Source organism: Mauremys reevesii, linkage group 14, assembly GCF_016161935.1.
Source record: "Mauremys reevesii isolate NIE-2019 linkage group 14, ASM1616193v1, whole genome shotgun sequence".
Lineage (NCBI taxonomy): Eukaryota > Metazoa > Chordata > Testudines > Geoemydidae > Mauremys > Mauremys reevesii.
The window spans coordinates 30,765,629-30,791,500 of NC_052636.1; the positions used below are offsets into that span (position 1 = coordinate 30,765,629).

The 25,872-nt window shown below is 52.6% G+C and overlaps 1 protein-coding gene across 1 annotated transcript in view; it reads left to right on the forward strand.

The window, feature by feature from the left end:
- Window positions 1-1,264: 1,264 nt before the first annotated feature.
- The window catches only part of LOC120381625 (zinc finger protein 3-like), a gene marked incomplete at both ends in the record, with an annotated part of 33,560 nt that continues 8,952 nt past the window's right edge, over window positions 1,265-25,872 (forward strand). The window contains one exon of the mRNA XM_039499783.1: window positions 1,265-1,437. Within this exon, the coding sequence (XP_039355717.1) occupies window positions 1,265-1,437 (173 nt within the window). The remainder of the gene's footprint in view (window positions 1,438-25,872) is intronic.

Genomic DNA, 25,872 nt, shown 5'->3' on the forward strand with positions numbered 1-25,872 from the left:
TGCGTGATTTCTTTTTTCAGCTTCTCGATAACCCGTGTTTGTGACTGGTCGGTGAGTTTAACTTCAGTGTTAACCACCATTTTTGGGAGCATCTGCTCTCCCTTTTTCAGCCTGCCCTGATCTTGGCATTTTCAGTGAGAACTGCCCCTGGCCCACCAGGTCACACTAAGCACTGAAGTTAAATTAATAGAATGTTTGTTTTTTTATGACCAAGTCTTTTGAAATCAACTGAACTCCTTTGTTTTCTTTCATCTGAGCAGGGTTTCTAGTTTTCCAACGTGATGTGATCTCCCAGCTGGAACAAGGGGAAGAGCCATGGGTCCCAGACCTCCAGCGGTCAGAGGAAAGAGAGATCCTGAGATCTCCCTGCATAGGTGAGGAAACATTAAACCACCTCAGAATCTGTAAGTGCCTGAAGGAAACATCTGGAATGCCCAACAAAGCCCTTGGGGAGGTCTCTCAGTTCATTATTGTCCCTTGCAGGGGTCATATCCTCAGGGTAAATATAGTTCATGGCTTCCTATAAATCCTAGCAGACACCAGGCAGTAGCTTCCTCCCTTCCCCCTGCGTATTTGGATGGGATGTGAAGGCTGAATTCATCCCCCTCCTCTCTCCTATTTGGGGGAAGAGTTTGGGGGAGTTCAGCTCCTGATTTTTATTTGACCTGTCTTCAGCACTTGTTTTTGTTTGGTCTTCCCCTTTCCATCCCTGTTTGAGGTTTCTGTCTCTGTCACAGCAGGTGATGCAATGGCATGTGAGAAAGAGGAGCAGAATTCTCAGCCTGGAAATGTTGAGCCAGTGGGTAAAAACAGAGCATTATCGCAAAGATCGAAAAGGAATGTGTCCAGGAGTCATGAGCAGGGAAAATCCTGGGAGATTCAGCACAGACCAAAAACAGATCAAGGAAACCAGCCAGGGAAGAAAGTGGATAAATTTATTTCCTGTTGGGGAACTCAGGAGGTCCTCATGGAAACCACAACACAGCAGGATATCCTCAGGCGAAAGAGAAAAAATACATGCAGTGAGTGTGGAAAAACCTTCTCTCACAGCTCAGCCCTTTCTGTACATCAGAGAATCCACACAGGGGACAGGCCCTATGAATGCAGTGAGTGCGGGAAAAGCTTCACTAGCAGCTCAGACCTTTCTAAACATCAGAGAATCCACACAGGGGAGAGGCCCTTTGAATGCCGTGAGTGTGGGAAAAGCTTCACTAGCAGCTCAAACCTTTCTCAACATCAGAGAATCCACACAGGGGAAAGGCCCTTTGAATGCAGTGACTGTGAGAAAAGCTTCACTAGCAGCTCAGACCTTTCTAGACATCAGAGAATCCACACAGGGGACAGGCCCTATGAATGCACTGAGTGCGGGAAAACCTTCAATCGCAGTTCGCACCTTATTAGGCATCAAACAATCCACAGAGGAGAGAGGCCCTATGAATGCCGTGAGTGTGGGAAATGCTTCACTAGCAGCTCAAACCTTAGATTTAATTTACCCTGGTTCCTCAACTGTTGCTACAGCTCTACTACCCATCAATCCAAAGACTGAGAGAAATGGAGAGTTCCAACCATTATCCTTTTAGTATCTTATTGTTCCTCTCTCTGTTTTTTGTGCTGGCCTTTCTATTCTATCATTTTCTGCCTTTGTTTAGTTGGTAACAGTTGGTTTCCATCACTCATGTTTATCTGTTTAAATCTCTCTCCGTTGTTAAATAAATGTTTTACTTGTTCGATAACTGTACTCAGGTGCTGTGTGAGATACAGTAGCAATGGTCCACAGTAAAACTAGTAACCTGGGATACTTGGGCAAGAGAGGATCTGGGATTTCACCGAGTATCTGGTGATCCGGGCTGGACCCCAGAGGGGGACACATTGAAGGAACTCAAGGGTTAAGGTGGCTGCTGTAGCTCAGAGGAGGGTCCTTGAGTTCCAGCAGGCTGGTGAGTTTGGTCACTAACATCCAGCTGCCAAATGCCAAACTCCCTCTTCCTTGTGGCAGGTGCCAACAAGGAGACTCACAGCCCTCAGCACCCTGAGAGGGTCACAATGTGTCTCTATGTTGATCCACCTGTCAAATCCACACAGGGAAAGCTCCCAATAGCACAAAACTCTGCCCTGTGAAATCATGGAACATGTGCTCTTTGCTCTGTGAAAGCATGTAAAGAATCCAAGCGCTGGAGGACAGGGTTTGGGTCCAGAGTGACCTAGACAAATTGGAGGATTGGGCCCAAAGAAATCTGAGGAGGTTCAACAAGGAGAAGTGCAGAGTCCTGCACTTAGGACGGAAGAATCCCAGGCACTGCCACAGACTGGGGACTGACGGAGTGAGGGCGGTTTGATAGCAGCCTTCAACTACCTGAAAGAGCAGCAGTGTGGGCTTTCTCCTGGCCACTTTTGCTGGGCTGGGCAGGCGTCCTGGAGGCCTTTCTAGAAGAGAACTGGGAACGGAGTTAGAAAAACCAATGTGAAAACCAGAACCTCAGGTTTAGACTCATTTATTTATAATATTAAATCTTCAATTCTAGTGTCACAGTCAATACAATTGCTTCAGCCTGATAGTTGCCCAAAGGGAAACTTAACGTCTCTCCAAGGGGAGTGGAGAGAAAACACTTTTCAGAGTCCAAGAGAGACAAGGCGGGTGAGGGTAAGAGCTTGCAGAGGACCAACCTCTGTTGGTGAAAGAGACAAGCTGTGGAGCTAACCCAGCACCCTTCTTCAGTTCTGTGTAGCCTGGAAGTTCGTCTCTTCCATAACCAGCAGTTAGAACATAAGAACAGCCACACTGAGTCAGACCAGTTCATCTAGCCCACTCTCCCGAAAGTGGCTAATGCCCGGCGCCCCAGAGGACCCCTGGGACCAACATGGATACACCACCACCACAAACAAGGTTAAAAGTCAATGCACATGGGAGAAGCATCTTGTGTTTCCATGGGCGGTAGGTTTGTAGAAATTTTGGTGGTGCCCAGAACCTGCCCAAACTCCGCCCCCCACCTGCCCAAGGTTCTGGGAGGGAGTTTGGGGTGTGGCTAGGGATGAGAGGTTTGGGGTGTGGGAGGGGCTCAGGGCTATAGCAGAGGGTTGGGGTGTGGGGTGATGGCTGTGTGGGGGGGCTGGAGATGAGGGGTTCATGATGCAGGAGGGGGCTCAGGGTTGGGGCAGATGGTTAGGGTGCAGAGGGATGAGGGCTCTGGCTGGGGCTGGGAATGATGGGTTTGGGGTGTGGGAGAGGCTCAGTGCTAGAGCAGAGGGTAGGGGTGTGGGGGGTGAGGGATCTGTCTGAGGCTGGGGTTTGGGGTGTTGGAGAGGCTCAGGGCTGGGGCAGAGGTTAGGGTGCAGGGGATGAGGGCTGTGTCTGGGATGGGGATAAGGTGTTGGGGGGGGGGGCGGGCTCTGGACTTGGGCTGTGGGTTGGGGTTCTGGGGTGTGTGTGGGCTCTATCTGGGGCTGGAGATGAGGGGTTTGTGGTGTTGGAGGGGGCTCAGGGCTGGGGCAGAGGGTTGGGGTGTGCGGGGGGGATGAGGACTCTGGCTGGGACTGGGGATGGGAGGTTTGGGGTGTGGGAGGAGCTCAGGGCTGGGGCAGAGGGTTGGGGTGTGGGGGGGAATGAAGGCTCTGGCTGGAACTGGGGATGGGAGGTTTGGGATGAGCTCAGGGCTCAGGCAGAGGTTGGGGTGCAGGGGTGTGGGAGGGCTCTATCTGGGGCTGGAGATGAGGGGTTTGTGGTGTTGGAGGGGGCTCAGGGCTGGGGCAGATGGTTGGGGTGTGCGGGGGGATGAGGACTCTGGCTGGAACTGGGGATGGGAGGTTTGGGGTGTGGGAGGAGCTCAGGGCTGGGGCAGAGGGTTGGGGTGTGCGGGGGGATGAGGACTCTGGCTGGGACTGGGGATGGGAGGTTTGGGGTGTGGGAGGAGCTCAGGGCTGGGGCAGAGGGTTGGGGTGTGGGGGGGTAATGAAGGCTCTGGCTGGGACTGGGGAGGGGAGGTTTGGGGTGTGGGAGGGGCTCAGGGCTCAGGCAGAGGGTTGAGGATGTGGTGGGGGGGTGAAAGCTGTGACTGGGGGTGTGGGCTCTGGGGTGAGGCAGGGCTGGGGATGAGTTTGGGGTGCAGGCAGGCTGCTCCGGGACAAGGGCCAGAAAGGAGGACTCCCCCCAGCCCTTTCCCTGCTGGCAGCAGCAAGCTCTGGGGGAGGAACCCCTCACTCCCCCCCCCAGCAGCACCCTCACTCCCACCACTGTCACTGCAGGTGCTCCTAGGGCCCTTCTCAGGTCCAGGAATCTCCCTCGCCTCCCCCATTATGGGTGCCGGGGGGTGCTGCATGCACCTCCTCCCCTGCTGTTGCCCCTGACTGTAGCCTCACTGGGGGTGGGGGATGGGGCTGTCTCCTTGCCCAGCATGGGGCAGGAGTGGTGACTGCAGGGGGGGGCTGTGATGGTGGAGGGTCCCGCTGGAAAAGGGAAGGGTCTGAGGTGGAAGGGCAGGCTCAGAGTCAGTCTGCCCTGGCAGTGAGTTGGGAAGGGGGGGCACTAGGACCCTGTGGCAGCAGTTGCTGCAGGGAGGCAGCATGGAGCTGCATGGAAGAGGCAGGGACGCTCTGCTCCGGGGCCCAGGGACATGCATGGGGCCAGCAAGGGGGCCCGGGGGACACTCGGGGGAAGCACGGGGGGTGGCAGGTGGGGCCAGAGGGGAGACCCGTCCCCAAACTTTGGTGGAGCTGGGCCCCAGGGCTCTGAATATTGCTGGTGCCCGGGCACCACGTGGGTATATAACTCGCCGCCCATGTGTGTTTCATTCCTTATGTCCTAGTCCCATCATGTGGCCATTTCCTTTTCTTCCTTTCTGTTAAAAGCTTTGGTGTTTTGCACAGAAACATTATTTCCCCAGGAGAGACCCAGGAGTGGGGGCTGCATTCCTGTGCCAAACAGTCACTGGAAGGGGGCAGACAAAGGCCTTTAGGATGAGGCGTCCGTCACTGTCAACAGATCATCTCCCTCCTGCAGGTCACTGGCAGCCTGAATTTGTTCCTTATCCTCCCAGAGTCTGGGGGCTGGAATCAGCACTACCCAGCCCCTCCGTATGTAGCAGGAACAAACACAAACCTGGTCTTTAAAACAAGCTGTCCCCTTCCTTCTCAGGGAAGAGTTTTCTGTGATTGAAGTTGAGCTTCAGTTCCCCTCTCCTAGGGGCGGGGCTGGTGTGGGGCCAGCTCCCAGTGAGATCTGTTTTCACCTTTGCCCCCTTTCAGTCACTCTGGGATGGTAACTCTGCCCCCAGCTGTCAGGCAGCTTCCAGCCCATCCACCCTGCTCACTAACTCTGTGGTCATGTGTTACTCCCTCTGCCAGCACACAGAGCCTGCAGGAAAACTACTCCTGCCAGCTGCATTGGTGGTATAGTGGTGTGTGTAGGTGCTTTCTAAGCAATTCATCTGGGTTTGATTCCCAGCCAATGCAATAATGGCTTTTCTCCTTTGTTGTTTCCTCATCTGGAAGTGGTTTAATTTCAGTCACGTTGTGTTACAATCACATTATCTAGAGAATGAAATAATAAATGTGTCGAAGTCCAGCAGGTCATACAGGATGGAGGCACACAAGGGGCTAGAATGTGTCATCTGAGAAAGACAGAACACTTGGAAACCTGCATCTCCCATCCCCTGGCCTTGCGTGTTATGATTCCAGCTGCGTGAGCTGTTTGTAGGATGTTCCGGCATGATGGGGAAATGAAGTTTTGAGTCAGTTTTTGCTCCTGCAGATTCCTTTGCTGTTACAATTATAACAACATGAACAAAAGGGAGGCACAATAAACATAACCCCCAAGTTGCAATACAGGTGGGGAAAGGGAAGATCACAGTTAAGCCAAACACGTAAAAATAAAAATTAATACAAAAAAGGGGAGGGGGGAAGAGATCAGGTATGTGGAGATCCCCTTGATATTTCAACGCACATTGTTAGAATCAAAGTTCAGACTTGACACAGGAAAACCTGCAGCTACCCAGCTCTGTGAACACCTGTGATGAGCCTGATGGAGTTGGGACACCTGTTCTGCTTCAATCATTTATTTTCTCTCTTCTCCCCCCCAATTCCTCGTCTCCAATGTCTCTGCCTTTCTCCTCTTGCTCCCACCCCCCTGCCCTTTCCCAGGAACTCACGCTCTACAGCATTTAGGACAAGCCAGAGCTCCCATGTTCTGCACATGAGCCTGCATCAGAGGACGTGTGACCCCGGTCAGAGCCAGGCTCACAACTGACCAGAGTTTGAGAACTCTCCCTGTTCCCATTGGGCAGATGGGGAGGAGCCTGAGGTATAGAGAAGGGAAGTGACCTGTCACCAGATGGATCAGACTGAACAGGTTTCAAACCTCCAGGAGGCTCTTACCTTCTAAACAGGGACGGCTGTTTTCCAGTAAAATCACTGAAAGGGAAGGAGAAAACTTGAAAGAGGTTCCTCCTGGCGCTCATGTCCGTGAACCCGAATACTCTCTCAGTCCTCAAAGAGAGACCCGGAGAAGGAGACTTGCTGAAGCAAAGCCACAGGCGTCTCTGAGGTTTCCCTGGCCCCTCGCCCCTGTTGCATCGCAGGCGTATATGAACAAAGCTCTTCAGTCAGTTTGATTGGCAGCAAAGTCATTTATTTCTCTCCAGCATACATCTTTATACTCTTGAAGCAGGCAGTTGCTAATTGGTTAACAAAATTTACACAGCCGCAGCTGTAACCCCATAGGGTAATTATCATCCTAACACCTGTTTGACTTATCATCCTATTTACTGCCTACCAGCAGATAAAAACTAGCCTCGACCTTGAAGTCTAAACACTTCAGCTCTCACATACTTATCTGCCAAATTCCCACATCTCCCGCCTTTTCTCAAAATAAAAAAATAAAAAAAAGAAAAAAGGCATAAGCAAAACATTCCCATCTCATAACATCATAACACTACAATCTATCACAAACCAAAATTAAAACTTTATAAAGCCAACCTATATAACCATGCAATTCTTAACATAACCCCAACAACACCAAACAAAAACAAAGCACAACAAATAAATGGTGTAAATTCTACAGGATTCCCCCCTTCTCTATAGCACACCAACTTGTGGCAAACTTCTATTACCAAATCATCCCTCAGATGTCAGGTGATCAAACTGACACTGAGGGGGGGGGGTCCTAGAAAAACACAACATAAACCACATAAAACGCAAAAAACAATTCTGGCCAGAAACAAACAAAGAAACAAACAAACAAACATACAACACATAACATAAATTTAACTCTGTAAACAAATGCATGGTATATCAAGTACTAAGCAGCTAACATCCATATTCCTCAATTATCTAAAATACAAAAACAAATATACCCCTACTGGGCAATCAATCATTACTTAAAATACACAAATACCCTTATTAATTTCAGACAAAACAGGGGAATCACTTCATCAATTAAATCATTTACAGTAATACAATTGCATCTTGGCTTACTTCTAAATTCAAAGCTATTCACAGCTTAAGGGTTCTTACTATTAACTTCTACCTTTAAACCCCCCCCCCCAAAAAAAATCACCACTTATATACCCTTAAGCCTAATACAATTTCAATTACATAGCACTATATACATTCTTCAGCTAATACAACAAAATTATTTATAACCAAACAATTACAAACTAATAACTTTACCTAAATTTATTTACAAACATTTCAAAAACACCAAAACTTTACTCTTTAGCAACTTTGCAAAATTCAACTGCTGTTCCCTCTAGCAATCACAGAGTTAACTTTTACTCTGCCTAACATTACTCGCTTGTAGTTAATTACCTTCTCTATCAACTACACCCTCAAGGTTATCAACCAGTTTTCCAAGCTTCTTGTCTGTTGCCCGCCGCCTGGGCCCGATCCTTTTTTCCTCTTCAAGTTCTCTATCTATCGCGTGCCTGCCTGGGCCCGATCCAAAGCACTTTACATAAAGGTATTTTGGGTCACATAAATTCAAAGCCATTCTCCCAAATTACCTAAATTTATGCCTAAATAACACCATAAACTCCCCCCCCCCTTTGAGAATACTCAACAAACCTTTTGGCTGAGTTTTCTCAAACTTTAAAAACAAAAAACAATTAGGCTCTAAAAAACAGGGGTAGTAATGGGGGGGGGGTAATACCATTTACAATCCAATTAGGGAGGGCAATACATGCTAAAAAAAAATTCCACAACACAGGGCGCAGCCTGTAAAATAAACCCCAAAATCCAATCAATACCACATTTTTTAGCAGGAGTCCAAATTTTTTCCTGCCAGTGTGCAATTCTTTGCTTCTTTACCAGGGTCAGTTCTCAATGCCCTTTTAGTCAGGAATTTCTAGACATTGGCAATATCAATGATGTGAGTGTTTTTTCTTCTGTTCCACCACCATCGTGGTTCAAGTTCTACGGGGGAAATTATCAGGATATCATCCTATACATTCAGGCAAAGCAAAAATTATTTCAATCAATTAAATCAATCAGGGAGGATCAAACAAACGGGATCCTGGCACAGCTAACAAGCAGTTGTTCTCCAGGGGCTCAGGGTGTGTACATCTTGTTGCTTTCTCAGTCATTCCATCCACCATTGCAGCAGTCATCTCTAATACTGACACTGTTGCAGTTTCTTCAGTCCTACTGTTTGCAGCCTCAAATCCTGAATGAGCAGTGGTAATATCTTGGACTAGTTCAGGAAATAGTTTTCCAGGCACTGCTTCTAAAGGCTTTAAAGTTTCAGCTGAGGTTTCCATAGATGTTACAGTTTCTGCAATGATTTGTTCTTCAATTGCTGCAGCTGTAACAGGCACAAATGTTTTTTGAGCCCCAGAGCTTTCAATACTAAAAATGGGTGAGCCAGTATCTGCCAGCTGCACAGCTAAATTCTCTTGCTCCTCTTCGTCTCCCTTTCCACACACAGGCAGTTCTTGAGGACACATGGCGCTCTGTAGAGGGGCCCCATTTACAACTGCCCCTGGGCATTCTGATACTAGGTTAGATGGCGCATCTCCTACATCATTCTGCATGGGGGCCTCAGCTGCAACCGCTTCAGTGGGCTCTGATTCCAAGGTAAACACAGGATCTTCTACCTCTGTCGTCACAGATGCCTCAGTTACCCCACTCTGCATTGCATCCCCAATAAAAGCTCCCTGAGTGATCTGCCGCCCATCGGATCCCTGAAGCCGAGCAGTTTGGGTGGGCTTGCGCAAAGTGATGTCCATAGCAAAGGCAGTTTGGGGAGGGCCAGTGGATCCAAAGCCTCGAGACCCGCGGTCAATCGGGGTCGATCGGGGCACACATCCCTTGAAAGGTATTAACTGAGCAAGACGTGTACCAGCAGTTATAGTCACAGGGGGACAAAGGGCACGTACCATTATCCCAATATTCCCCGTATAGTCGGCATCAATAAGGCCAGGCAAAACAAAAATACCTTGTTTTGATGTTGACGAGCGGCCAATCAAAAGGGCACTTAATCCAAATCCTAATGGGCCATCGGTGTTGGAAGGAAGAACTTGAACCTCGTCAGTCTGTAAAACTACATCTGTCGCTGTGGCCAAATCCACTCCGGCACTGCCACGGGTTGCTCCGGGGAGGTGTTCCAGGCAGCCAGGTTGGCGGGTGGAGGTACTTGTGTCGTCGCGCTCCTCCGAGGGGCGCTCCGTGATCCGTTTCCCGGCAGCGGTGTTCCATCCTTCTTGTAACGCGCCCAACAGTCGGCGGCGCGATGTCCAAACTTATCACATCGTGTGCAAGCGCCAGTTGCAGCTTCAGGTAACACATCAGAGGCCCGCTGCTCATTTTGCATAGGGCAGTCCCGCCGGAAATGCCCGGGTTTTCCGCAACCAAAACAGGGGCCGGCTGGCCGGGTAGGTTTTCTAGCCCCCCGCTGTCGCCCGAGCAGGGGTTGTAACGCCACGGCCAGTGCAGAGGCCTGTGCCTTAGCATGAATTGCTGCCTTATCCGTCTCCTCAAGCATAGCGGCCCTACCACATGCCTCAATCATTTCCATCAGGGTCGCAGTCTTGGGCAAGGTGGCTAATATACGGCGGCAAGTGGGATTTGCATTCTGGGTTGCAAGATCAAGTCCAACTGCAGTTCTGGCCTCTGGCGTCAGATTAGGAGATCTATCAATAGCCTCTCGAAGGCGATCCAAAAAGGTGGAATACGGTTCCGATGGGCCTTGCATAATTTTAGCGTAGGGAGGGCTCGGCTTTCCCATCTGGGGCACCGCTTTAAAGGCAGCCAAAGCCAGTTCCTGCGACTGCTGCAGGATCCGGGGATCGAGGCGGGCTTGCAAATGCGGGTCAACAAAGCGACCGGCTCCCAAAAACATATCAGCAGTGGCCACGCGCCGAGGATCATCATCCGGTAAATCCAAATTGCGGACAAGAGCCAAGTCAACTCTCTTAGCCCAATCATCTTTCCACAACAGTTTCTGTGTAGGTGTAAGAAGCATGTCAGCTAGCTTAATCGCATCGTACGGACACATTGCTTGGCCAGCAAATACCTGTTCAATGATAGACTGTACATACGGATTATCTAGTCCATAAGCCATGATCGATTTCTGTGCCTCACGGATCAACTTCCAGTCCAAAGGGGCCCACCGTCTATGATTAGGGTGTTGAGGGTCTGGCGTAATCACCGGAAAGGCCTCGGGTGTTAGACCTTCAAGGATGGCTTCTCTTAAAACCCCATGCCAGCGCTGTACCGGATCCGGAGGGTCCCCAGTTGGAGGGTCCCCGGGGCCAGGCGGGGTGGGAGGGCGAGTCGGATGAAAGCGCTCGTGAAGATGCGACCGCGATGATCCAGGTGGAGAACCGTGCAACTGGTCCAACTTGTCACACATATGCTGCAGCTGTCGACCCTGGCGCTCCATCTCCTTATAGAAGGCATCAGACTGAGTAAACTGAGTAAACGTAGTCAAATCGGGATATGGCTTTGATGGCACATGTTCCACCCGATCCCCCTTCGTTCCCCCGCAATCGTGGCACCCCCAGGTCCCGTGGACACGGCATGGCTTTGGAGGGGGCGCATACGGCAAGGCTGTCTCCATAGGCTCGGGTGTATCGGGGGGTAACGGGACCGTAGCAGGATCAATCATGTCGGGGCCAATAGCCACATTGGAGGGTAGTGGAGCCGTAGCAGGGGCAACATCATCCATAGGGTAGGGGTTGGAAGCCAAAGGTATCACCGTGTCCTCACCACCGAAAAACTCTCTGGCTCCAACCGGCAACACAGAAGGCATTCCGGGCGTTGGGCGGCAAAGCTCAGAAAGGGCCGCCTGCACTCCTGCCTCGGCCACGAGAGTTTCTACTATCTCCTTCGCCTTATTCCATACTGGACTCAGGGAGAAGGCCTCCTTATCGCCCTGAGCCACCGACTTCCAAAGCTCGGAGCCTAGCCGCTCCCAAACAGTTTTATCAAAAATTGTACTTGGTTGAACAGAAAGTCCCCTTCTCCGTCCCCACCGCAGCAGACAGGATAACGTATTAGAGGGGAGCTTCTCTCCCTGCCGCTCCGCGATGCGCATCAAACATTCATGCACCGTCCTTTCTTCCGCTGATGCAGTGGTTCCCATATTAGCTGCTCACCTCTGGGCTGGGGTGTGCCTCCCTTTTCAGACGCCCTGCGGCTTGCCACTCGACACTGAGCTCAGGTGCGCCCCTCTTTTCGGACGCCCTACGGCTCCTAGCCGCTCAACACTGAACTCAGGTGCGCCCTTCTTTTCGGACGCCCTGCGGCCGCCGCTCGACACTGAGCTCAGGTGCGCCCCTCTTTTCGGACGCCCTACGGCTCCTAGCCGCTCGACACTGAGACTCAGGTGCGCCCTTCTTTTCGGACGCCCTGCGGCCGCCGCTCGACACTGAGCTCAGGTGCGCCCCTCTTTTCGGACGCCCTGCGGCTCCTAGCCGCTCGACACTGAGACTCAGGTGCGCCTCCTTTTCTTCTTTTCAGTTCAGGCCACCAACACTGTCCTCATTCAATCACGTCGGGGTCACCATTTGTTGCATCGCAGGCGTATATGAACAAAGCTCTTCAGTCAGTTTGATTGGCAGCAAAGTCATTTATTTCTCTCCAGCATACATCTTTATACTCTTGAAGCAGGCAAGCAAGCAGTTGCTAATTGGTTAACAAAATTTACACAGCCGCAGCTGTAACCCCATAGGGTAATTATCATCCTAACACCTGTTTGACTTATCATCCTATTTACTGCCTACCAGCAGATAAAAACTAGCCTCGACCTTGAAGTCTAAACACTTCAGCTCTCACATACTTATCTGCCAAGTTCCCACACGCCCCTGTCCTACCTGGCTGATGTCAGCATCTCTCTGTGAGGTCACCACCTCCCCACCACCTTGGACCAATAGGCTGAGGTCCTGCAAAAGGCCTTTGTGATGTCACTGCCACACCCCTCCCTTGCTGGGCCAATGTCCTGCTCCTGGCCAGGCACTTTGGAGGGTTGAGCTACTCCCTGTGGATCACCCCACTCAAGGAGCGTTCGTTCTAGGCAGCAAGCCGGCTAGACAGGGAAACATCAGACGCTGCTCCCAATGCTACACTCAGTTTTTCAGAAATTAGTTGACCAGAAGAGACCATTAGAGCATCTAATCTGACCCCCCCTGCATATCACAGGCCTCCTGTATGACACAAGAGCTACTTTGGGGGCAAACACATTCCAGAAAGGCATTTAGTCTTCATGAAATGACATCAGGAAATGGAGAATCCACCACTTTCCTTGGTAGCTTGTTCCTGTGGTGAATCATCCTGACTGTTGAATATTTGTGCCTTAGTTGTAATATGAATTTGTCTCTTTTCACCTTCCAGCCATTGGGTCTTGTTGTGCCTTTCTCTGCTACATTAAAGAGCCCTTTAATACCCAATCTTTTCTCTCCATTAAGGCAATTCAACACTTCAATGAAGTCGCCTTTCAATCTTCTTTTGATAAGCTAAGCAGGTTGAGCTCTTTCAGTAGCTCACTAGAAGGCATTTTTCTGCAGCCCTCAGAACATTTGGAGGCTCTTTGCTGCCCCAGCTCCAATTTCACAACATCTTTTTCAAACGAGGACACCAAAACTGGTGGCTATTCCAGTATCAGTCTCACTGATGCCGTGTCACCTCCTGTGACGTTATTGACATAATCTGTAACCGTATAGATCACCATTGCGACCGCTGTTCTATTTGTAGCCAATATTGTAGAAAGGTTGTCGCATAAAGGGGTCTATGGAGAGGTCCTGATTGGCTGATTATAATTATGCTATTTCTAGATGTGTATCATTTTTATAGTTGACGTTATGAATTCCTGCCCATTTCCCCACTGGCTGGAGCATGGCTAGAGTGTGTCTGTGGTTAATGATGTTGCTGTAGATTATTCGTTTCCTGCCTTGGCAATTCAGACAGTCCCTTTTCCCAACATATCTCCAGCACATCATTAGTTCCAATAACAGGGGCAGCTTTTCTCTGGGGCACTGAGATTTTTTGGGGAGTTGGTGGCTCCTTTCTTTCCTCACCCTGAAGTAAACTCAGCTATTTATTCCATGGTTCATGTTTTATGGAATAACAACATCAGCATGAAGAAAGAGGAGAGGGAATATCTCACTGCCAGGGCTGAAGGTGGCCACGTCCCCTCTGTTTGACCATTACCATTGCAGGAGAGAAGGTGTCAATACAACCCTCCCTGCTCCCCAGAGCCCCACGGGGAGAAGCTAGAGAAGGGGGAGTCATTCCTTCCCTGCGCTCCCAGAAGAGCTGCTAGCAGGGCTGCCCAGAGGCGGGGGCAAGTGGGGCAATTTGCCCCAGGCCCTGGGTCTTGCAGGGACCCCCACAAGCAGGAGCGTAGCTAGGGGCGAGCGGGGGGGGGGGCTGCCGCTCCCCCACTGAGCACATTCCCCCAAAGTGGCGCCTTAGGAGGAATTTGGAAGAAGGTGGAAAGATCTGGAATTTCCCCCCCCACACCTCCTGAGGTGGCAGGGGGTGCAGGTGGAGGGGGCAGAGCCCAGGTCTGGGGTGGCAGGGAGGTGCAGTGGGGAGCCCAGGGCTGGGGTGGGGGCAGCCAAAATTTTTTTTGCTTGGGACGGCAAAAAACCTAGAGCCGGCCCTGCCTCCACCCACTGTGAGGTAGGTAGGAGCAGATCATTATTATCCCTACTTGAAAGAGGGAGAAGCTAAGGCTGAGAAAGGAGAATTGACTTGTCTGAGGTCACACAACCAGTCAATGGCAGAGTTGGGAATAGGACCCAAGATCCCTGATTTTCAAACTAACCATCGGATCTTGAATTTCAGACACTGAATGACCTGAATAAAATGCTCTCAGATGAGCTCCAGACCAACAACAGTGACAGTAATTATTCAGCAAGAATTTGAGGAGAATCATGTTAGAGAGAATCATGAACTGCTCAGAGACCATTAATGCAGAGAAGCAGCAAAATTCGTCAAACATAGAACTGGTTCTGACTTATTTCCTTGGTCTTGAAAGAGAACAAGGACCTGAGTCTCCTCCCTGTCAATAACCCCCTGCTCAGCCAATCAGGGGTAGAGACTGAGGACGGGAGGCTGAGGGTTCTCACCAGAGAGCCCAAAGGATGGCCCAGGTCACTGGTGGGGATCAAATAAAATTCAGAATAACATTCTGCCTCCTTAAGGGAAAGAGAAAACTCAAAAGAGGTTCCTCCTGGCGTTCACGTCCGTGAACCCGAATACTCTCTCAGTCCTCAAAGAGAGACCTGGAGAAGGAGACTTGCTGAAGCAAAGCCACAGGGGTCTCTGAGGTTTCCCTGGCCCCTCGCCCCTGTCCTGCCTGGCTGATGTCAGCATCTCTCTGTGAGGTCACCACCTCCCCACCAATAGTTTGTGGTCCTGCAAACAACCTTTGTGATGTGACTGCCACACCCCTCCCTTGCTGGCCTAATGTCCTGCCCCAGGCCAGGCACTTTGGAGGTTTGAGCTACTCCCTGTGGATCACCCCACTCACGGAGCGTTCGTTCTAGGCAGCAAGCCGGCTAGACAGGGAAACAGCAGACGCTGCTCCCAAAGCTACACTCAGTTTTTCAGAAATTAGTCGACTTTATGGCCAGAAGAGACCATTAGAGCATCTAATCTGACCCCCTGCACAGGCCTCCTGTATGACACAATAGCAGGTGAGGGAGGGGGGCTGAGGAGGCGAGTGGGTGGGCAGTGGCGAGGGGGCGGGTGAGCCGGCAGAAAGCCAATATTCATAACTTCAACTACAAAAATGAAACACATCTAGAGATAGCATCATTATAATCAGCCAATCAGAACCTCTCCATAGACCCCTTACACGACAACCTTTCTACAATACTGGCTACAAATATAGAACAGTTGTCGCAACGGTGATCTATACAGATACAGATTATGTCAATAACGTCACAGGAGGTGACACGGCATCAGTGAGACTGATACTGGAATACTGCCTCCAGTTTTGGTGTCCTCGTTTGAAAAAGATGTTGTGAAATTGGAGCTGGGGCAGCAAAGAGCCACCAAAGGTTCTGAGGGCTGGAGAAAACTGCCTTCTAGTGAGCTATTGAAAGAGCTCAACCTGATTAGCTGATCAAAAGAAGATTGAAAGGTGACTTCATTGAAGTGTTGAAGTGCTTCAGGGAGAGAAAAGATTTGGGAATTAAAGGGCTCTTGAATCAAGCAGAGAAAGGTATAACAAGACCCAATGGCTGGAAGATGAAAAGAGACAAATTCATATTACAACAAAGGCACAAATATTCAACAGCGAGGATGATTCACCACAGGAACAAGCTACCAAGGAAAATGGTGGATTCTCCATCTCTTGATGACATTTCATCTAGACTAAATGCCTTTCTGGAATGTATTTGCCCCCAAAGTAGCTATTGTGCCATACAGGAGGCCTGTGATATGCAGGGGGTCAGATTAGATGCTCTAATGGTCTCTTCTGGCCATAAAGTCGACTAATTTCTGAAAAACTGAGTGTAGCATTGGGAGCAGCATCTGATGTTTCCCTGTCTAGCCGGCTTGCTGCCTAGAACGAACGCTCCTTGAGTGGGGTGATCCACAGGGAGTAGCTCAAACCTCCAAAGTGCCTGGCCAGGGGCAGGACATTAGCCCAGCAAGGGAGGGGTGCAGCAGTGACATCACAAAGGCCTTTTTGCAGGACCTCAGCCTATTGGTCAGAGGTGGTGGGGAGGTGGTGACCTCACAGAGAGATGCTGACATCAGCCAGGCAGGACAGGGGCGAGGGGCCAGGGAAACCTCAGAGACCCCTGTGGCTTTGCTTCAGCAAGTCTCCTTCTCCAGGTCTCTCTTTGAGGACTGAGAAAGTATTCGGGTTCACGGACGTGAGCGCCAGGAGGAACCTCTTTCGAGTTTTCTCCTTCCCTTTTAGTGATTTTACTAGAAAACAGCCATCCCTGTTTAGAAGGTAAGAGCCTCCTGGAGGTTTGAAACCTGTTCAGTCAGATCCATCTGGTGACAGTTGAATTCTAGGCATGGAAAACACGAGGTTAAGGAGGCAGAATTTTATTCTGCACCTGTGATTTTGTCTCTTAGAATCACTGGGGACATAAGGGTTTGTCCTTTTTGTTTCACCTCTTGCTCCATCCACTGTCTGATCCCTCTTTTCTCTTCGTCTCTTCCTTCCTTTGTCCTTTCTCCTGTTCCCCTCCCCAAATCAGGTTTTTTTCTCCTGCTGATAACAGCTCACGTTAACTGATCACTCTCGTTATGGTGTGTATGGCAACACCCATTTTTTTCACGTTCTCTGTGTATATATATCTTCCTACTGAATTTTTAACTGCATGCATCCGATGAAGTGAGTTTTAGCCCACAAAAGCTTATGCTCAAATACATTTGTTAGTCTCTAAGGTGCCACATGTTCTCTTTGTTCTTTTTGCAGATAAATTAATGGAGGTTAAGTCCATTAATAGATATTAGCCAGGATGGGTAAGGAATGGTGTCCCTAGCCTCTGTTTGTCAGAGAGTGCAGATGGATGGCAGGAGAGAGATCACTTGATCATTTCCGGTTAGGTTCACTCCCTCTTGGGCACCTGGCATTGGCCATTGTTGGCAGATAGGATATAGGGTTGGATGGACCTTTGGTCTGACCCACTATGGCCATTCTTATGTTCTTATGAAGGGAAGGGCACAGCCCCATTACAGACTTTCTGTAGTGTAGTGGTTATCACGTTTGCCTAACCCGCAAAAGGTCCCTGGTTCAAAGCCAGGCAGAAACAGGATGGCTTCCTTTTCTCAGCTCCTAGTGGCCTGTCCCTGCTGTTGTAGGAACAGCAGTGATTTCTATGCTCAAAATGTCTGTTATACTTCCTCTCCCTCTCTGAATGCCTGTGAAGTGGCTTTCCCCCTCCTCCTCCTCCCGCTCTCTCCTGCAATGCTTGGGGGATGAATGGGCTTGTTGAAGATCAGAAGAGCTTCCAGGTAGACAAGGTGTCTGGGACTCTCATTAGGCAGCGCTCACACACCCAGAGCAGGGACCCTGCATGGACACTGGCTGAGGTGGAGTGTGACCCACCGGATGCAGCCAAGTCATCTCCAGTCGCAGGCCATGAGGAGCAGGTCATTAAAAGGGGAAGGGGCCCTGTGCTCAGCTGTGCTTTCACAATGCTGCCTAATGAGAGTCCCAGACACCTTGTCTATCTAGGAGCTCTTCTGATCTTCCAGCTGTTCAACCAGCCCCTTCATCCCACCAGCATTGCAGGAGGGAGGGGAGGGGGAAAGCCACTTCACAGGCATTCAGAGAGGGAGAGGAGATGGGGCGGGGCGGGGGATGGGGGGAGTGTAACCGACCTTTCGGGCATACAGGTGATACGGAGCACACAGATCACTGCTGCTCCTACAACAGGGTAAGTTCTCAAGCAGCATGTTTCTTACTTTGCCCATCTGCCAATTTTGATGATTATCGATGGAAATATTTTGCCATTGGGTTGTGCGTTTACACAGAAATTGACATTTACCAACAAATATGTAATTCTTCCAGTCCTGCCTAGTCTGCAGTTGATGGGTTTAGAGGGACACATTCACTCTTCCAGGTCCCCAGGCCAGGCCTGTGCTCTCAACTTCCCACACTGCTGGGATCCTTCCCTGGTCTCCGCTCAGACCTCTGCCCCCCACCCCCACTTCTGGGATCCCCTCCCCACACTGTCTAACTCCCCTGCTGGCAGGATCCCTTCCTGTTCCTTTCATTTCCTGTCTCCACTCTGGGCAAAAGCTCTGCACTGTTCCCACACCAGAAGTTGAACCCAGGCCCTGGGGATGAAAACCAGGAATCCTGCCCACTAGACCATATGGGACTATTGGTGCATCTGACGAAGTGGGGATTCACCCACGAAAGCTCCTGCTCCAATACGTCTGTTAGTCTATAAGGTGCCACAAGACTCTTTGCTGCTGTTATTACTACAACTCTCTAAGCCAACCCCTCGTAAGCGCAGCAGGGACTAGCGTGACCAGATGACCCGATTTTTGGGTCTTTTTCTTATATAGGCTCCTATCACCCCCACTCCCTGTCCCGATTGTTCACATTTGCTGTCTGGTCACCCTAGCAGGGGCTGTACACAGGGCTGCATTAACCCTTCAGGTGCTGAGGTTTCCCTCACTCCATCCCCAGTGCCTGTGATCAGGAAACAGACATTAGGGCTCCCAGGTGCTGCACAGACCATGATTGAGATCGGGACCCCATATTGCGCTAGGTGCTGTACAATCCCTGGCCAACACTGGGACACCCAGGGGGTTCCTCTCAATTTATCTGAGCCTCTGCTGCCCAACTTCTTCTGACTCCATCTGGATCACCCAGGAGCGGTGACAGGGTTTCCTTTCCACCTTTCCAAACAGTCCTTCTTTCCCTGCCCCCTAATTCTGCTTTCACACCCTGGGCCCATCTCCTCCCTTCGTTCCCTCTACCCCCGCCCCAGGTGATTAGAGATGGAGGCAATTTCAGCCACTGGAGCCAGCCCCAGCGAGCGCTGCAGCCCGCCCAGGGGGTGTTTGCAGACACAGGAAGGGAGCAGCTGGGAGCGGTGGGTGCTGGGAAGTAGGAGGCAGGAGAACAAATCCCGCGGAGGGGGGGCAGCTCCTGGGGGCGGGGCTCTGGTACAGCCCGGGGGCGGGGCAGCTCCTGGGGGCGGGGCTCTGGCACAGCCCGGGGGCGGGGCAGCTCCTGGGGGCGGGGCTTTGGCACAGCCCGGGGGCGGGGCTCTGGCACATTGTGACGCAGGAGCCCGGGCCCAGCAGCTGCTCCCTGGTGGCCACGTGCTGCCAGCAGCGCTGGAGCCCCCCGGGCCGGAGCGGAGCCGCTGGTCTCAGCTGCAGCAGGAGCTGCCCCCGGCGCCGCTGGGTCCAGGTGGGGACAGAGCCGGGGGCCCGGGGCTCCCCTGGGTGCGGCTGGCGGGGCGGGAGGGGAGAGGCCGGAGCTGCAGGCGGGGAAGGGCGGGGGGGCAGGCGGGGGGTTGATCGGTCTCTGGGCACCAGGGGAGCCCCGGGGCAGAGTGTGTGTGTGAGTGTCCCGGGCCCAGGCGTGCGCAGGGGGGGAGCCCCGGCACCCCAATGCCCTGAGCCCCGGCTGGGGAGGCTGCTCCCCCCCCCTCCCGTGGGGGCGGGAGAGGAGCCGAGCTGGAGTGGGGGGAGGAGAAGCCCCGGGCCCCTGCAGGAGCTGCAGTGCGGGGGGTAGGGGAGAAGCGCCAGGCTGGGGCAGGGGAGGAGAATCCCCGCTGGGTTGGGAGGCGGGGGGCGGAGCCCAGACCCCAGCAGGAGCTGCACGGGGGGGAGAGGAGCCCCCCTGGGGCAGGGGAGGAGAAGCCCGGACCCTGGAAGAAGATGTAGGGCTGAAGTCCCCGGCTCTGGAGCCCCAGCCACCTTAGTGGCAGAAGTTGCAGGGCCGAAGCCCTGACCCCCCCTCTGTGTGGAGCTGGCCTGAGCCCCTCTCGCTCCCATCCCCCCTGTGGAGCTGGCTCCCACTCTCCGGCGGTGGGGAAATTCAGCCCAACTCTCCCCATGTTGGTATCTCCATTCCCCCCCCCCCATCACCCAGCCATGGATGGATTTAGCCCAGGAGGCAGGGTCAGTGTTGGGCCCCACTGGGCAGGTCGGATCTAGGGCACAATGAGGTGAAGTGACTTTCCCAAGGCTGAGCAGGGAGTCTGTGGCAGAGCAGAGACTCAAACCCAGAACGCCTGAGTCCTGTGCCTTAACCACTAGGCAACCTTCCCCCCGGAGGAGAGGGAGCCTCCTCTGCCACTTTGAGTGTGTGGGTGGGACCAGGCACTAGACAAAGCTGCCAGGAGGTGGGGAGGGGGGTTGGATAGTTGGAGGGGTGATTAGCGGTTGGGGGGGGCCTGTGGAGGAGGCGGTCAGGGGAGAAGGAGCAGGAGGGTTGGATGGGTTGAGGGTTCGGGGCGCGCCTGGCGGGCGGTGGAGCGGGTTTGGCCCCGGCAGGGTGCAGAGGGGGTTGGATGGATCAGGATTTCTGGGGGCCTGTTGGGGGGGGGTGTGGTTGGATGGGGCGTGGGAGTCCCTGGGGTCTGTCTGGGGGCAGGGGTGTGGATAAGGGTCAGGGGAACAGGTAGGGGGTAGGGTCCTAGGGAGGCAGTTACAGGGGGGGGGGTCTCAGGAGGGGGCAGTCAGGGGACAAGGAGCAGGGGGGGTTGGAGGTTCTGAGGGGGGCAGCCAGGGGGCAGGAAGTGGGAGGCAGTGGATGGGGTGGGGCTAGGGCAGGGCTCCTGGGTGCACACCTAATGAAATGTGCTGCTCACACCTATGGTCACGGGGGTGAGCTACTCGCATCCTTTTCCTGTTTGTGCCATTTCTTTCCGTCTCAAAACCTGAGAACAATTCTCTCTAGTTCTTCCCCTTCTCTCTCCCCTCCCCACATGTGGCTAGAAAATCCAAGGAGATTCCCTCATTTTCCCTAAAATTATTGACTCTCTAGTCTCTCATTTTTCCTATTTTCTCTGTAATTCTTAAATTCTCCTCAGCTTTGGGATGTGAACCCAGCCCATTTATCTGCAGCAATTTGTCCTTGGGTAGGTGGAATTTGCTGTCCTGTGTCACTCCCCCAGCGTGGGTGGTGGTTAGTAGGTGCTGGCTGGGGGAGCCCGCAGACACAGCTGCCTCTGGGGAGGAGATGGGGGGGCCGATCTCTGCCAGCGACAGGACATGGCCGCACAGGAGGGGAAGGGAGGAGCCAGTGTCCCTATGGAGCCTGCCCAGCCCTTTTGGTTCTGCTCCTTTCCAGCATTTTGTTCAGAGACTTTATTACTGGGGAGGCTGAAAAATCTCCCTGTGGGCTTAGCCTGGCAGCAGGGGCCAGGTCTCCCCTGCAATAAAGAGCTGGAGCATGTTCCCAGCATGGCAGAGCCTAGGCTGTGTCTCTGCAGGGAAAGATCCTGGGAGAATCGTGATGTGACATGAACTAAAGCCTGTTCTGAAACCTCCACAACTGCCCTTCTCGCCCTGCCAGGCTGCAGGATGTCGTCCATGTTTCGCTCCAGCTCATCCCATCCTCCCATGGGACAGGGCAGGGAAATGGCTGCAGTGGAGCCAGCTCAGGTAGGGATTATTGGGGGGGGGGGGGTTCTGGTGGGTTCCTGCTGAAGGGACAGCAAATACACAGGAGGTGGGAGGCTTGGGCAGTCTGGCCTGGAGGTTGGAGTAGCCAAAACATTCACGGGTGGAGAATGGGAGGAGGCCAGGCTGTAGCAAACCTGTTGGGACTTGTTCAATATGCGGCTTCCATTCTAGGAACAGACCCAAGTAGCTCTTGTCATACAGGGGGCCTGTGATATGCAGGGGGTCAGATTAGATGCTCTAATGGTCTCTTCTGGCCATAAAGTCGACTAATTTCTGGCAAACTGAGTGTAGCATTGGGAGCAGCGTCTGATGTTTCCCTGTCTAGCCGGCTTGCTGCCTAGAACGAACGCTCCTTGAGTGGGGTGATCCCCAGGGAGTAGCTCAAACCTACAAAGTGCCTGGCCAGGGGCAGGACATTGGCACAGCGAGGGAGGGGTGTGGCAGTGACATCACAAAGGCCTTTTGCAGGACCTCAGCCTATTGGTCCAAGGTGGTGGGGAGGTGGTGACCTCACAGAGAGATGCTGACATCAGCCAGGCAGGACAGGGGCGAGGGACCAGGGAAACCTCAGAGACCCCTGTGGCTTTGCTTCAGCAAGTCTCCTTCTCCAGGTCTCTCTTTGAGGACTGAGAGAGTATTTGGGTTCACGGATGTGAGCGCCAGGAGGAACCTCTTCCAAGTTTTCTCCTTCCCTTTCGGTGATTTTACTAGAAAACAGCCGTCCCTGTTTAGAAGGTAAGAGCCTCCTCGAGGTTTGAAACCTGTTCAGTCTGATCCATCTGGTGACAGTTGAATTCTATGCATGGAAAACACGAGCTTAAGGAGGCAGAATTTTATTCCTCACCTGGGATTTTGTCCCTTAGAATCACTGGGGACATTGGGGTTTGTCCTTTTTGTTTTACCTTTTCCTCCATCCATCCCTCCCTCCTTTCTCTTTATCTCATGCTTCTTTTGTTCTTTTTCCTGTTCACCTCCCAACACCAGGAGGTGTGTGTGTGTTGTGGGGGAGTGCTCTGCAGCTCCCACTGTGGGAGGTCCACCCAAAACTGTGGGCTGAAATAGTGCTTGGGCAGTGATCCCCACCAGTGACCTGGGCCATCCTTTGGGCTCTCTGGTGAGAACCCTCAGCCTCCCTTCCTTAGTCTCTACCCTGATTGGCTGAGCAGGGGGTTATTGACAGGGAGGAGACTCAGTTCCTTGTTGTTCTCTTTTAAGACCAAGGAAATAAGTCAGAACCAGTTCTGTGTTTGATAAATTTTGCTGCTTCTCTGCATTAATGGTCTCTGAGCAGTTCATGATTCTCTCTAACATTGCAGTTCTCCTCAAATACTTGCTGAATAATTCCTGTGCACTGTTGGTCTGGAGCTCATCTGAGAGCACTTTATTCAGGTCATTCAATGTCTGAAATTCAAGATCCGATGGTTAGTTTGAAAATCAGGGCTCTGGTGTCCTGTTCCCAACTCTGCCCCTGACTGGCTGTGTGACCTAAGACAAGGTTGGGGGGAGGAGAAGCTCCAGTGTTATATCCTTGGGGCAGCCGGTGTAGGAAGCAATCACTTGAGGCCAGAGAGCAGGCAGCTAACCAAAACCTCCATTTTATTTACAGATATACAGAGAGCTCACTCAGCCGGTTGAAACCAGCTGAGCTATCCCTTAATAGTCTAACTCAGTTGCCATAGTAACAAAACCCATGACAACCAAATACACAACATCCAGGTACCGGCAGGGAGTGGGGGGCGGGGAAGAGGAGCCGAGCTGGGGGCGGTGGAGGAGAAGCCCTGGGCCCCTGCAGGAGCTGCACTGGGTGGGGGGAGGGGGAGAGGAGCCACCCTGGGGCAGGCAGGAGAAGCCCGGACCCTGGCAGAAGATGTGGGGCTGAAGTCCCCGACTCGGGAGCCCCAGCCACCTTAGTGGCAGAAGTTGCAGGGCTGAAGCCCTGACCCCCCTCTGTGTGGAGCTGGCCTGAGCCCCTCTCGCTCCCATCCCCCCTGTGGAGCTGGCTTTCACTCTCCTGCTGTGGAGAAATTCAGCCCAAATCTCCCCATGTTGGTATCTCCATTTCCCCCCATCACCCAGCCATGGATGGATTTAGCCCAGGAGGCAGGGTCAGTGTTGGCCTCATTGGGCAGGTGGGATCTAGGGCACAAGGAGGTGAAGTGACTTTCCCAAGGCTAAGCAGGGAGTCTGTGGCAGAGCAGAGACTCAAACCCAGAATGCCTGAGCCTGAGTCCTGTGCCTTAACCACTAGGCAACCTTCCCCCCGAGGGAGAGGGAACCTGCTCTGCCCCTTTGAATGTGGGGTGGGAGCAGGGCAGTAGACAGAGCTGCCAGGAGGTGGGGAGGGGGGTTGGACAGTTGTGGGGGTGATTAGAGGGTGGTGGGGTCTCTGGAGGGGGCGGTTAGGACAAGGAGCGGGGGGGGTTGCATGGGTTGAGGGTTCGGGGGTGCCTGGGGGGGGGTGGAGCGGGGTCAGGGCAGGCAGGGAGCAGAGGGAGCTGGATGGGTCGGGAGTTCTGGGGGTCCTGTCAGGGGGCGGTGTTACCAGAGTTGCCCCTTACTTTGGAGTACGCTCATTTATTCGGGTTACATTTCTGGGGAGGGGATTCTGTAATTCTATCAATGTGCTGCTTGTGTCACGTGTGTTTTCATACGGAGCTCTGCTCCTCCCTTCTGCACGTCCCCTCCCAATGGAGCTCTGCTCCTCCCTTCTGCACGTCCCCTCCCATTGGAGCTCTGCTCCTCCCTTCTGCACGTCCCCTCCCATTGGAGCTCTCCTGCAGGACCTGGGTTCCCTAGGGCTGGGTTTTTCCAGCCCCCAAACCAGATGAGCCACCCACCCACCGGCCCCTACAGTAACAGAGCAAGTCTGAGCGTACCGGGTCAATCAGCACTGCCACGCTGACCCCGTATCTGCCCCTGGACTCACTGGGCTGGATGAAGCAGCACTTTCAAGCTGTAACTTTTATGTGTCCCAGATTCAGCACGGCCCTGTCCCCACTCTCACATCACAATTGTACTGGCAGGAACCTCCTTGATGAGCAAACCCCACAGGATTCTGGGCGCTGCAGGGATCTGTAGCTTAGGTAAGAGACGCGTTGCTGCAGAGTGACAGGGGGAAGCTAAAACACAAAAGAGTGAGGTTCAGCAAGAGAGAGAGAAGCAGCCAGCTGAACCATGCAGGTTATGTATTGAATACTGGTGATCACTGCACAAGGAGCCTAAACCAACCTAACATCCACTATTAAAGGTTAATACCTACGGTAGAAAGTAAAACAGCGAGAGAGAAAGTGGGGGGGTCTCAGCCACTCCATGAGGCTTGAACTGGTCGGGGTTCCCAGGTGATGCTGGTAGCTCAGGGTCCTGAGGGCTGGAGACAGGCAGAGCCCCCAGCACGATCAGTCAGGAGAAGATGGAGTCCCAGTGGAACTGATGCCTAGTTTGGATCTAAGCATCAGCACCCTGACTGGAGGGTGAGTGGGGATTTTTGTAGAGAAAATACAGTGGCTCAAGGGAGAACAATGCATTTGTTTATAGGTAAGGCTGATGACTCAAGGGTTTTCTGTAGACTAGACAATAGGAGCTGATCACTCTTGGCTATGGGTGGTGTTTTCTTCCAGGGAGCTCACAATCCAACTAGATGGCTTCACTATTTGGGCATCAATTAAGGATCCATTGCTACAATTGGTCTGATAATTGCTGAGCTGGGTGTGGGCAGGTGTAGGTTCATTAGCATCTGGAGCAGAGATTCCCATGATGCAGTGCTTCCCTGCTTTTTCTGGTCCCAGAATTCAGTGCGGTTCTCTGTTATCCATTCTGTATGTAAATTGAGATGGCTTCCTGTCCCATCTCTCCTGCAGATGAGGGTAGGGGAGTTGTCTCCACTCTCCATTCTGTATGCTAATGGAGATGGCTTAATCTTGTCACCCTTGTCAGGAGGGGTCTAGGTGTGTCTCCCAAGGCCCTTCACTGCTCTCTGCAAGTTTTTTTCTCTGATGGGTTTTGGTTTAAGCAGAGGCTGGGGGGTGTCTTTCATGAGTCAGGCTGGATACTGCACCCTGCTTCCCCAAGAACACAGATGTGTCTGGTATCAGCGGGGAGCGGTTGGTTGGGGCGTGGGAGTCCCGGGGGTCTGTCTGGGGCGGGGGTGGATAAGGGTCCGGAGGACAGGTAGGGGGTAGGGTCCTAGGGAGGCAGTTACAGTGGGGGGGGGGTCCCAGGAGGGGGCAGTCAGGGGACAAGGAGCAGGGGGGGTTGGGGGTCCTGAGGGGGGCAGCCAGGGGGCAGGAAGTGGGAGGCAGTGGATGGGGTGGGGCTAGGGGG